The sequence below is a fragment of the Manis javanica genome, chromosome 9 (genome assembly GCF_040802235.1).
Source record: "Manis javanica isolate MJ-LG chromosome 9, MJ_LKY, whole genome shotgun sequence".
Taxonomy (NCBI): Eukaryota; Metazoa; Chordata; class Mammalia; order Pholidota; family Manidae; genus Manis; species Manis javanica.
In genome coordinates this window covers 74325064-74337934 of record NC_133164.1, presented here as the reverse complement: position 1 = coordinate 74337934, position 12871 = coordinate 74325064, and the positions used below count along the sequence as shown (strand labels likewise).

Here is a 12871-nt window from a genome sequence, read left to right as displayed (position 1 = left end):
GAAGAAGATAAACTCTCAGTATTTGCAGATGACACTAAACACTTGATCCAAAAACTACTAGAAGTAATAACTGAATTCAGCAAAGTTGTAGGATACAAAATTAATACACAGAAATCTGTTGCATTCCTATATACTAACAAGAAACTAGCAGAAAGAGAATCAGGAAAACAACTCCATTTACAATTTCATCAGAAGAATAAAATATCTAGGAATAAACTTAACCAAGGAGGTGAAAGGTCTATACCTTGAAAACTACAAGACAATCATGAGAGAAACTAAAGAAGAAACCAAAAAATGGAAATACATCCGTGCTCATGGATAGGATGAAATAATATTGTCAAAATGGCCATCCTGCCCAAAGCAATTTATAAATTCAATGCAATCTCTATCAAAATACCAACAGCATTCTCCAATTAACTAGAAAAAAAGTTCTAAAATTCATATGGAACCACAAAAGATCCTGAATAGCCAAAGTAATCCTGAGAAAGAACAAAGCTTGGGATTACACTCCCTGACTTCAAACTACTACAAAGCCATAATAATCAAAACAGTTTGGCACTGGCAAAAGAACAGCCCCATAGATCAATGGAACAGACTGAAGAGTCCAGATATAAACCCAAGCATATATGGTCAATTAATGTATGATAAAGGAGGCATAAATATAGAATGGGGAAAATCCAGCCTCTTCAACAACTGCTGTTGACAAAACTGGACAATGTAGGAGAATGAAACTGGATTATTGTCTAACTCCATACACAAAAATAACCTCAAAACAGATCAAAGACCTGAATGTTAAGTCATGAAACCACAGAACTCTTAGAGGAAAACATAGGCAAAAATCTCTTGAATATAAACATGAGCTATTTTTCCCTGAACACGTCTGCTCAGGCAAGGGAAATAAAAGCAAAAATGAACAAGTGGGACTACAACAAGCTAAAAAGTTTCTGTACAGCAAACAACACCATCAACAGAACAAAAAGGCATCCTACAGTATGAGAGAATATATTTATAAACGACATATCCAACAAGGGGTTAACATCCAAAATATATAAAAAATTCATACACTTCAACACCCAAAAAACCAATAACCCAATCAAGAAATGGGTAGAGGATCTGAACAGACACTTTTCTAAAGAAAAAGTACAAATGGCCAACAAGCACATGAAAAGATGCTCCACAAATACTAATCACCAGGGAAATGTAAATTAAAACCACAATGAGGTATCACCTCGCACCAGTTAGAACTACCCAAAAGACAAGAAATAACAAATGCTGGTAAGGATGCAGAGAAACAGGAACCCTCCCCTCCTACACTGTAGGTGGGACTGCAAATTGGTGTAACTGCGATGTAAAGCTGTATGGAGGTTCCTCAAAAAACTAGAAACAAAAATACAATTTGAAACAGGAATTCCATTCCAATGAATTTACCTTAAGAAAACAAAATCCCAGATTCAACAACATTTGAGCACCACCATGTTTATCGCCACACTGTTTGCAATAGCCAAGATATGGAAGTAACCTGAGTGTCCATCAATAGAAGGATGGATGAATGGATGAAGATGTGGTAAATATACACAACAGAATATTATTCAGCCATAAAAAGAAAAGAAATCCTGTCAGTTGCAACAACACAGATGAATCTGGAGGGTATATGCTCAGTGAAATAAGCCAGGTGGAGAAAGACACATACCATATCATTTCACTTACTTGTGGAATACAACAAAGTAAAAAACAAGGAACAAAACACTATTAGACTCATAAACACTGAGAAATGACTAATGGTTACCAAGGGGAAGGGGAGTGGGTCGGTGAAGGGGACTGTTGAATCACTGTGATGTACATTTGATTATTAATTAATTTATTCATTCATTCATTCATTTATTGAAGAATACAAACACCCCACAGTAAAACAGTTCAGTACTCAAGTCAAAGACTGTAAGAAATATTTGAGCATCTCTTACCTCTGTTTCTGTACGTGAATATCCCAATTTACCTGTAATAAAGAAACAAAAAATTACTTTCAAAGAATTAGAGCTTTTTTATCATTTAATAAAAGTACTTGAGCTCTTCTGTGTTGCCTTCATCATATCAAAATATCTATACAAATGAAAGTTCTAGAATGAAGATTTTAGAAGGTCCTGCTCAGAGATTTAAGTATAAACAGGCCCATAAGAAAATAATAAAAAGATGGGAATATGCCTACGTATATTATGATAAAAACCACATATACATATTTAATATGTATATATGCAAATTAATGAATGTAAGATAAGAATACTTTTAAAATCTTGCTTTCTTTCTAAAATATGTAAAAATACTTTAGATGCATTGGAAAGGTACCTTTTAAAATACTTCAAAATACCATTAAAAAGCCTTCAAAAGACTCCTGGGCTTTTCCCCAAATATATTTTGGTTTAAAGGAACTTTGATGATTTTAGTGCAAGCAGAAATGTTTGAAACTCAAATTTTCTTTAATATATGATGGTTGTTTTTCCTTAATAAGAAAATCATATAATTAACTCAGCAGTTATTCCAATTAAGGATCATCTAAAGAATAACTAGAACTGAACAAAATTTGACTGCATCAACATTAATATGGACGTAGGGAGGGGAAAATAAGGGATGAAGACAAACTTAAACACAGAGTAACCTCTTTGAGAGCATATGAATGTACTTCCTCAGTATCATATATTCTTATTTTTGATATCATTAATGCAAAAACACACGAGAAACATGGTTACCAGACTCCCCCCATTACCAAGTCCCCACGACATACCCCATTACAGTCACTGTCCATCAGCATAGAAAGATGCTATAGAATCACTACTTGTCTTCTCTGTTATACTGCCTTCTCCGTGTGCCCCCCATCTAATTATGTGTGCTAATCGTAATACTCCCTTTTCCCCTTATCCCTCCCTTCCCACCCATCCTCTACAGTCCCTTTCCCGTTAGTAACGGTTAGTCCATTCTTGGGTTCTGTGAGTCTGCTGCTGTTTTCTTCCTTCAGTTTGTGGTGTGTTCTTATACTCCACAGATGAGTGAAATCATTTGATACTTGTCCTTCTCCTCCTGGCTTATTTCACTGAGCATAATACCCACTAGCTCCATCCATGTCATTCCAAATAGTAGGATTTTTTTCTTCTTATGGCTGAATAGTATTTCATTGTGTATATGTACCACATCTTCTTTATCCATTCATCTACTGGTGGACACTTAGGTTGATTCCATTTCTTGGCTATTGTAAATAATGCTGCGATAAATATAGGAGTGCATATGTCTTTTTCCAAATGGGCTCAGACACTCTTACGGTAAATTCCTAGGAATGGAATTCCAGGGTCAAATGGTATTTCTATTTTGAGTTTTTTGAGGAACCTCCATACTGCTTTCCACAATGGTTGAACTAATTTACATTCCCACCAGCAGTGTAGGAGGGTTCCCCTTTCTTCACATCCTTGTCAACATTTGTTGTTTGTCTTGTGGATAGTAGCCATCCTAACTGGTGTCAGGAGATATCACATTGTGGTTTTAATTTGCATTTCTCTGATGATTAGCAATGTGGAGCATCATTTCATGGGCCTGTTGGCCATCTGAATTTCTTCTTCAGAGAAGTGTCTGTTCAGTTCCTCTGCCCATTTTTTCATTGGATTATTTGCTTTTTGTTTGTTGAGGTGCATAAGCTATTTATATAAATTGGATGTCAACCCCATATCAGATATGTCATTTACGAATATATTCTCCCATACTGTGGGATGCCTTTTTGTTCTACTGATGATGTCCTTTACCATACAGAAGCTTTTGATTTTTGTATAGTCCCACTTGTTCATTTTTGCTTTTGTTTCCCACGCCAATGGAGATATGTTCATGAAAAAGTTGCTGATGTTATATCCAAGAGATTTTTGCGTATGTTTTTCTCTAAGAGTTTTATGGTTTCATGACTTACATTCAGGTCTTTGATCCATTTTGAGTTTACTTTTGTGGACAGGGATCGACAATAATCCAAGTTCATTCTCTTACATGTAGCTGTCCAGTTTTGCCAACACCAGCTGTTGAAGAGGTAGTCATGGCCCCATTGTATATCCACAGGCCCTTCATCATATATTAATTGACCATATATGCTTGGGTTAACATCTGGGCTCTCCAGTCTGTTCCACTGGCCTGTGGGTCTGTTCTTGTGCCAGTACCAAATTGTCTTGATTACTCTGGCTTTAGTTGAGCTTGATGTCAGGGAGCATAATTCCCCAGCTTGATTCTTCCTTCTCAGGATTGTTTTGGATATTCGGTGTCTGGTGGTTCCATATGAATTTTGGAACCCTTTGTTCCAGTTCGTTGAAGAATGCTGTCGGTATTTTGATAGGGATTGCATTGAATCTGTAGAATACATCAAGTAGGATGGCCATTTTAACAATATTAATTTTTCCGACCCAAGAACACGGAATGAATTTCCATTTATTAGTGTCCCCTTAAATTCTCTTAAGAGTCTCTTGCAGTTTTCAGTGTACAGGTCTTTCAACTCCTTGGTTAGGTTTATTCCTACGTATTTTATTCTTTTTGATGCAATTGTGAATGGGATTGTTCTCCTGATTTCTCTTTCTGCTAGTTCATCGTTAGTGTATAGAAATGCAACAGATTTCTGTGTTTTAATTTGTATCCCAGAACTTTGCTGAACTCAGATATTAGATCTAGTAGTTTTGGAGTGGATTCCTTAGGGTTTCTAATGTACAATATCATGTCATCTGCAAATAGTGACAGTTTGCCTTCTCCCTTGCCAATCTGGATGCCTTTTATTTCTTTCTGTTCACTGATTGCCATGGCTAGGAGATCCAGAACTATGTTGAATGAAAACGGAGAGAGTGGGCATTCTTGTCATGTTCCCGATCTTACAGGAAAAACTTTCAGCTTCTCATTGCTAAGTATGATGTTGGCTGTGAGTTTGTCATATATTGCCTTTATTATGTTGAGATACTTACCCTCTGTACCCATTTTGCTAAGAGTTTTTATCATGAATGGATGTTGAATTTTATCAAACTCTTTTTCAGCATCTATGGAGATGATCATGTGGTTTTAGTCCTTCTTTTTGTTGATGTGGCAGATGATATTGATGTATTTTCAAATGTTGTACCATCCTTGCATCCCTGGGATGAATCCCACTTGATCATGGTGTATGATCCTCTTGATGTATTTTTGAATTCGGTTTAATATTTTGTTGAATATTTTTGCATGTATGTACATCAGGGATATTGGTCTGTAATTTTCTTTTTTTTGTGGGGTCTTTGCCTGGTTTTTGGTATTAGAGTGATGCTGTCTTCATAGAATGAGTTTGGAAGTATTCCCTTCTCTTCTATTTTTTGGAAAACTTTAAGGAGAATGGTTATTATGTCTTCTCTATATGTCTGATAAAATTCAGCAGTGAATCCATCTGGTCCAGGTGTTTTCTTCTTGGGTAGTTTTTGATTACCAATTCAATTTTGTTGCTGGTAATTGGTCTGTGTGGATTATCTGATTCTTTCTTGGACAGTCTTTGAAGGTTGTATTTTTCTAGGAAGTTGTCCAATTCTTCTCGGTTTTCCAGTTTGTTAACATATAGATTTTCATAGTATTGTCTAATAATTCTTTGTATTTTTGTGGTTTCTGTTGTGATTTTTCCTTTCTCATTTCTGATTCTGCTTATGTGTGTTGATTCTCTTTTTCTATTAATAAGTCTGGCTAGGGGTTTCTCTATTTTGTTTATTTCCTCAAAGAACCAGCTCTTGCTTCCATTGATTTTTTCTATTGTTCTATTCTTCTCAATTTTATTTATTTCTTCTCTGATCTTTATTACATCCCTCCTTCTGCTGACATTGGGACTCATTTGTTCTTCTTTTTCCGATTTCAGTAATTGTGACTTTAGACTATTCATTTGGGATTGTTCTTCCTTCTTTAAATAGGCCTGGGTTGCAATATACTTTCCTCTTAGAACTACTTTCGCTGTGTCCCACAGAGGTTGGCGCTTTGTGCTGTTGTTGTCATTTGTCTCCATATATTGCTTGATCTCTGTTTTAATTTCATCATTGATCCATTGATTATTTAGGAGCATGTTGTTAAACCTCTATGTGTTTGTGAGCCTTTTTGTTTTCTTTGTACAATTTATTTCTAGTTTTACACCTTTGTGATCTGAGAAGTTGGTTGGTAGAATTTCAATCTTTTTGAATTTACTGAGGCTCTTCTTGTGGCCTAGTATGTGGTCTATTCTGGAAAATGTTCCATGTGCACTTGAGAAGAATGTGTATCCTGCTGCTTTGGAGTGTAGAGTTCTGTAGATGTGTGTTAGGTCCATCTGTTCTAGTGTGTTTTTCAGTGCCTCTGTGTCCTTATTTATTTTCTGCCTGGTTGATGTGCCCTTTGGAGTTGAGTGGTGTGTTCAAGTCTCCTAAAATGAATGCATTGCATTCTATTTCCTCCTTTAATTCTGTTAGTATTTGTTTCACATATGCTGGTGAATAATGGTTATATCCTCTTATTGTACTGCAACCTTTATAATTATGTAATGTTCTTTATTTCTTGTTACTTTCTTTGTTTTGAAGTCAATTTTGTCTGATACACGTACTGTAACAACTGCTTTTTACTCCCTTCTGTTTGTATGAAATATCTTTTTTCATCCCTTCACTTTTAGTCTGTGTATGTCTTTGGGTTTTAGGTGAGTCTTTTGTAAGCAGCATATAGATGGGTCTTGCTTTTTTATCCATTCCATTACTCTGTGTCTTTTGATTGGTGCATTCAGTCCATTTGCATTTAGGGTGATTACTGATAGATATGTACTTACTGCCATTGCAGGCTTTGGATTCATGGTTACCAAAGGTTCAATGGTAGCTTCTTTACTATCTAACCATCTAACTGAACTCTCTTATTAAGCTATAAGAAACAGTCTGATGATTATTTCTCTCCCTCCTTATTCTTCCTCCTTCATTCTTTTATGTTAGATGTTTTATTCTGTACTCTTTTGTGTTTCCTTTGACTGTTTTTGTGGATAGTTGATTTTATTTTTTGCCTTTACTTAATATTCGGTTGGTCTTATTTCTTTGCTGTGATTTCATTTTCTCTTGTGACATCTACTTAGCCTTAGGAGTGCTTCCATCTAGTGCAGTCCCTTTAAAATACCCTGTAGAGGTGGTTTGTGAGAGGCAAACTCCCTCAACATCTGGAAATTGTTTAATCCCTCCTTCAAATTTAAATGATAATTGTGCTGGATACAGTATTCTTGGTTCAAGGCCCTTCTGTTGCATTGCATTAAATATATCATGACATTCTCTTCTGGTCTGTAAAGTTTCCGTTGAGAAGTCTGATGACAGCCTGATGGGTTTTCCTTTGTAGGTGATCTTTTTTCTCTTTCTGGCTGCCTTTAATACTGTGTCCTTGTCTTTGATCTTTTCCATTTTAATTATTATATGTCTTGGTGTTGTCCTCCTTGGGTCCCTTCTGTTGGGAGTTCTGTGGGCTTCCATGGTTGGCGAGACTATTTCCTTCCCCAGCTTGGGGAAGTTTTCAGCAATTCTTTCTTCAAAAATACTTTCTATCCCTTTTTCTCTCTCTTCTTCTGGTACCCCTATAAAGTGAATATTGTTCCTTTTGGATTGGCCACACAGTTCTCTTAATATTTTTTTATTCTTAGAGATCCTTTTATCTCTCTGCCTCAGCTTCTCTGTATTCCTGTTCTCTGATTTCTATTCCATTAACAGTCGCTTGCATCTCATCCAGTCTGCTCTTAAGTCCTTCCATTGCTTGTTTCCTTTCTGTTATCCCCCTCCATACTTCATCCCTTAGCTCTTGCATATTTCTTTGTAGCCCCATCAGCATGCTTATGACGTTTATTTTGATTTCTTTTCCTGGAAGATTCATGATTTCAGTCTCACCAGGCCCTCCTTCTGGTGTTTGAGGGAATTTGCACTTAACAAGATTCTTCTTCATTTTCATGGCAATGGAAGTAATCATTGGCGAGTGGCACATGTGTCAGTGGGGAGAACAAAGTCCTGCTTGCTGGTCATCTTGTCTATCTCTGTTGCCTGTGCCAGTCAACCACACACAGGGAGCAGCCTCTGGGTTAATCTCCTGAGCTGTTGTGGGCAGGTCAGCCCTCGGGATGGTCTAGGGCATTGGCATGGGTCACAGGCAAGCGGCATGTTCTCTCACGAGAATGGCGCCCATTTGTGCTTTTGGGACTCCATGCCAGTCTCTGGTGCCTGTGCTTGGCAAACGCAGACAGGGAGCAACATATGGGTTGAGCCCCTGAACTGTTGTAGATGGCGGCAACTCCCGGTATGGCCTAGGGCAGTGGTGGGAGTCACAGGCGAGCAGCCTGGGTTCTCCTGTGATAATGGCACCCCTTCATACTTTCAGTAGTCCATGCCAGTCCCCACTGCCTGTACCAGGCAACCACACAGAGGGAGCAGCCTCTGGGTTGATCCCCTGAGCAGCCATGGATGGGGCAGCCCTCGGTCTGGCGTGGGGTACTAGTGGTAGTTTCAGGCAATCAGCACATGTTTGCCGTGAGAACAGAGCCCGTACATGCTTTGTGGACTTCTCACCAGTTTCTTCTGCCTGTGCTGCTCAGCTGCACACAGGGGGCAGCCTCTGAGTTAATCCCCTGGGGTGCTGTGGGTGGGGTGGCTGTTGGGATAGCCTAGGGCACTGATGGTGGTTGCGGGCAATCAGCACACGTTCACCGCGATAACAGTTTCTATGTGCTTTCTGGATTCCGCACCAGCTTCGTCTGCCTGTGTCGGTCAGCCGCCCACAGGGGGCAGCCTCTGGGTTAATCCCCTGAATAGCTGTGGGCGAGGAAGCCCTCACAATGGCCTAGGGCACTGGCAGGGGTTGTAGGCTAGCAGTGCATGTTCGCCGCGAGAATAAAGCCCCTTTGTGCCTTCCAGACTCTACACTGTTCTCCACTGTGTCAGTTGACTGTGGGCAGGAGGCCGCCACTGGGTCTGGCTTGGTTAGCCGCAAGCTGGGAGAAGCCTCTGTGTGGTTCCTGTGTGTAGGGTTGGTCCCCGGTTGCTCCGCAGCAATGGCAGACCAGCTGGTTAGCTGGCAGTGCTAGCAGGGCGGAATAAACAGCAGGCTTCTTATCACTGCGAGGGGCTTCAGTGCTGCATTGCACCCAGGGGGTTAGGGCACCTGAAGTTCCTTAATGTTCCCAGCCTGCTGGGCTGAGTGTGCCAGGACAATTTTGTCCACCTGTTAAACCTTTGTCCCTTTAAGGCTTTTAAAGTGCCCACTTTTCTTTGTCCCAGGGCAGCCAGCTGTGAGGAACTTTTTGTAGTCAATCTCAGATTTTGCTTTTCCATTCCTCATATCCAGTACACCATGCAATGTGTGTCTGTGCTCCCAGTGCAGATTACTTGGGCTGATTATTTAGCAGTCCTCTGCTTCCACTCCCTCCCTACTCTGATTCTTTTCCTCCTGCCGGTGAGCTGGGATGGAAGAGTGCTTGGGTACCGCCGCGTCACTGCTTTGAATCTTACCCTTTTCGTGAGATGTTGAGTTCTTGCAGATGTAGATGTGGCCTGGCTGGTGTATTGTATCTTCTAATCACTCTTTTAGGAATAGTTGTATTCGCTGTATTTTCAAAGTACATATGGTTTTGGGAGATTTCCGCCACCCTACTCATGCCACCATGTTGTGAATCCTCAATATATTCTTAAGGTAAGGACAATTGCAAAGAAATATGGAATGTTATGTAGTAAGTTTGCTGTTGCTGGTAGTCATGTTGGTGAAGAATTCTGAATCTATTCTGTAGGTATTGTGGTGTTGAGAAAATCCTTGCCCAGACTTTGACAAAGGAATCAGGAAGTCCCAATTACATGACAGCAGAGCTTCACAGAACCCTAGAAATCTTGCCCAATCCACTCACTTTACAGATGAGTAAGTAATCTGAGCCTGAGGAGTCAAATGATCTATACAAAATGACAGATCTAAGAGTACACTCCAAAGCTCCTGACCTCTGTCATGAGTACTGATGTGATTTTGTTATCCTAGTCCTCCATTCCCACAGGGGCTAGTGGGGATGGCAGAGGGGCTGTCCCAGCTACCTACCATTTATAATACTGTTTCTGAGGAAATGCATTCCTTGATTTAACAGTTGGAAACTGCTAATATAGTATATAGCACCAAGGGATTTTCATTTGACAACTTCTGAGTGTTTCTTCCAAGGTTGATAACTTTTGTTTCACAGAACCAGATCTAAAGAATCCCTCTAAAACCTGGAATCCTATGACTTCACTTTCTATTTCTAGCAACCTAAATTGATAGTAGGCCTAAGCAGAGTTTCAGATTATTAAATGCAGTCAATCAATTATTTCAATAAAATTAACTTTATCACTTAATTTTATTGATTTTTATCAGGCTTAGTTAAATTAGAATGCTAGGCTGACTATATGATGATGTAAAAGGAAATATCTGAAATGGTATACAAATATTAAGTTTCAAAATATTTCAACATTATCAAATTGCTTATACACCATAAAGGATGATCTGCATAGCAGCAGTGTTTCTCAAAAGGAATGAGCAATATAAGTTTGTGTTTTAAATCCTTCTTTCTAACTCATTCTAAAATATCTGATCTGCTCTCAAGGTTTACTAGATAAGTTCCTTCATATCCCAGGAAATAGAAGCATCAATGTATTCCTACAAACTGATATAAAATGGCTTAAGAGACAAACTAGTCCTAGTATAATATATTTGTCATAAAGAACTCATCAACTAAGACAACACTGTCATCTCAGGCAAACATTTTAAATCTTAAATGCTGAAAATCAGGTACTTTCATTTGAGCAGGTCTTCTCAATAAGCTTCCAGGAAGAACATCCCAGTGAATACAACCTAGTAGGCCCATTCATAGTCCTGGCTGTTGAGGATCAGACCTCACACAACACTCTCCAAAATGGCCTCACCTCAGCAGAACAACACAACTGTTTGGTGGAAATTGAGACACGGTTTCAGAAAAAGTTCAAGATGTTCATGTAGATAAATAATACCCAAATTATGGTAGCTAGCTAGCAGTCTTTGAAGTAAAAATCTCAGCATATGGCTGAATTATCACACAGTCAAATCATCAATATGTTTCAAATTACCTGAATACACAAAAGGTGAACTATGCCCTCCAAAAAGATATAGAATCTCTGTAATTTTTCAGATGAACAAATGAATCTTGGAATTATTCTCCAAATTTTTCTTGTGTGACCAAATTCTGGGCAATGTTTCGGCCAATCTAATCATGTGAAAATATGTCCTTTTTCACACTGAAACGAGAAAAATCAAAAGACATACTTTGCCCTCCTGCCAGCTTGCCTCTGCCCCTCTCATTCACTCAATAAATATTTATTGAACAGCTACTCAGTAACTCTGGTAAGCACTGATGATATAGTAACAAACAAGCCAGACATGGTCTCTGCTTCATAAGGCTTACATTTTAGTGAACACCAACCAAAAAAGGAATCAAATAATGTAATTACAACTGATAATAAGGCTATTAGGACAAAATAGCCTTATTCTGGTAGAAAAAAGTAGAAAAAGAAAACAGCAGAAATGACCCAATTTAGGATGCAATCAGATAGGACTCTTCAAGATGACATTTCAACAGAGACCTTGAAGTTAGGCAGCAGCTAACAGTTGGGCTTGGGGAAGTACCTATTCCAGAACCAAGAGGCAGCCTGCAGTAAGGCCCTGGAAGCAGTTGTAGGTAGATAGCATAAAATACATTTGGAAAGACAGACAGGGGCAGAACACACAGGCCTTTACAGACAGTATAAATAGTTTAAATTTTATTTAAATATATTAGGAAGCTACTGGAGGATTTTAAGCAAGGGCATGAGCTGACTCAAGGTAGGGCTCTGGGTCAGTCCTGCTATATGGAGAAGCAGTGAAGAGAAAGGGTCAAAGTGAAAACAAGGCGGACTGGGCTGGGCAAATGGGTGGTGGCAGTGGCCAAAAGGAGAGTATAGGATTCAAGATATAATTGAGAAGCAGAGTTAACAGGACTCGCTACTAGATTGGAGTAGAGATAGAGTAGAGTGAGAAGAAAAGAATGGCATGCAAACATGTTTCATTTTTTCAATAGCATTCTCAAAGGCTTGACCAAGACTGATCAACAAGCATTAGTTTAAGAACTTCAGTAGTTTTATAAGAGGGAAGCACATCAGATTGGCTTTTTGGAAAACTTTTATATTAACATTAAAAAAAGATCATTGTTTTGAACAAGTAACAGGCTGAAATTTAGCAATAATTCCTGCAGCTTAATCACACCTGGATTTCTGAAACATGGCCACTGAGGGCTTAGATCCATGATTAGTGTATACTTTAGTTTGCTGTTTCTGTATCAAAAGTTAGGACACTGAATTATGTAATTATTAGCTTATACCCATCTCCCCCAACAAAATAATTTGTGGCAAGTTACATTTTTAATGAAAAAACGCTATGCATTTGACACAACAAACTGTCATACAAAGGATACTTTCATTGTGGTTGTTAAATTATCAAATCATTATCCTCTGTGTCATACAATTTTACTATTATAGATACTCAAAGATTAACAGGAATTTAGAATTTAGATACAGGAGAAAACTGATATACTTGCTAACCAAAGATTATGTGCTTCATCAAGTTTCTCTTCCTATTCTGAATGTCAGGAAAATGAAATAAAATTTAATTTTCCATTGCCATAATAGCTCTTGTGTATTTTCTTCTTCACAACTGTTGATGCTTAACCAATAGTTTATTTAAGTAAGCCCTTCTCTCAGCTGCCCTAGCAAGGCAGTGTGGTAGAATAAGAATGAGCCTTCTGAGTTGGACTGTCCTAGGTTCAAATCTCACACTAATTCTATGATGTAACTTTAAAGTA

General features: G+C 38.5%; 1 protein-coding gene across 3 annotated transcripts in view; it reads right to left on the bottom strand.

Moving 5' to 3' along the window:
* The window catches only part of SPIRE1 (spire type actin nucleation factor 1), a 322037-nt gene that overhangs the window by 251826 nt on the left and 57340 nt on the right, over positions 1–12871 (bottom strand). For all 3 annotated transcript variants that reach the window (XM_073212799.1, XM_037001038.2, XM_073212800.1), the window contains exon 2: positions 1962–1993. In XM_073212799.1, the coding sequence (XP_073068900.1) occupies positions 1962–1993 (32 nt within the window). The remainder of the gene's footprint in view (positions 1–1961; positions 1994–12871) is intronic.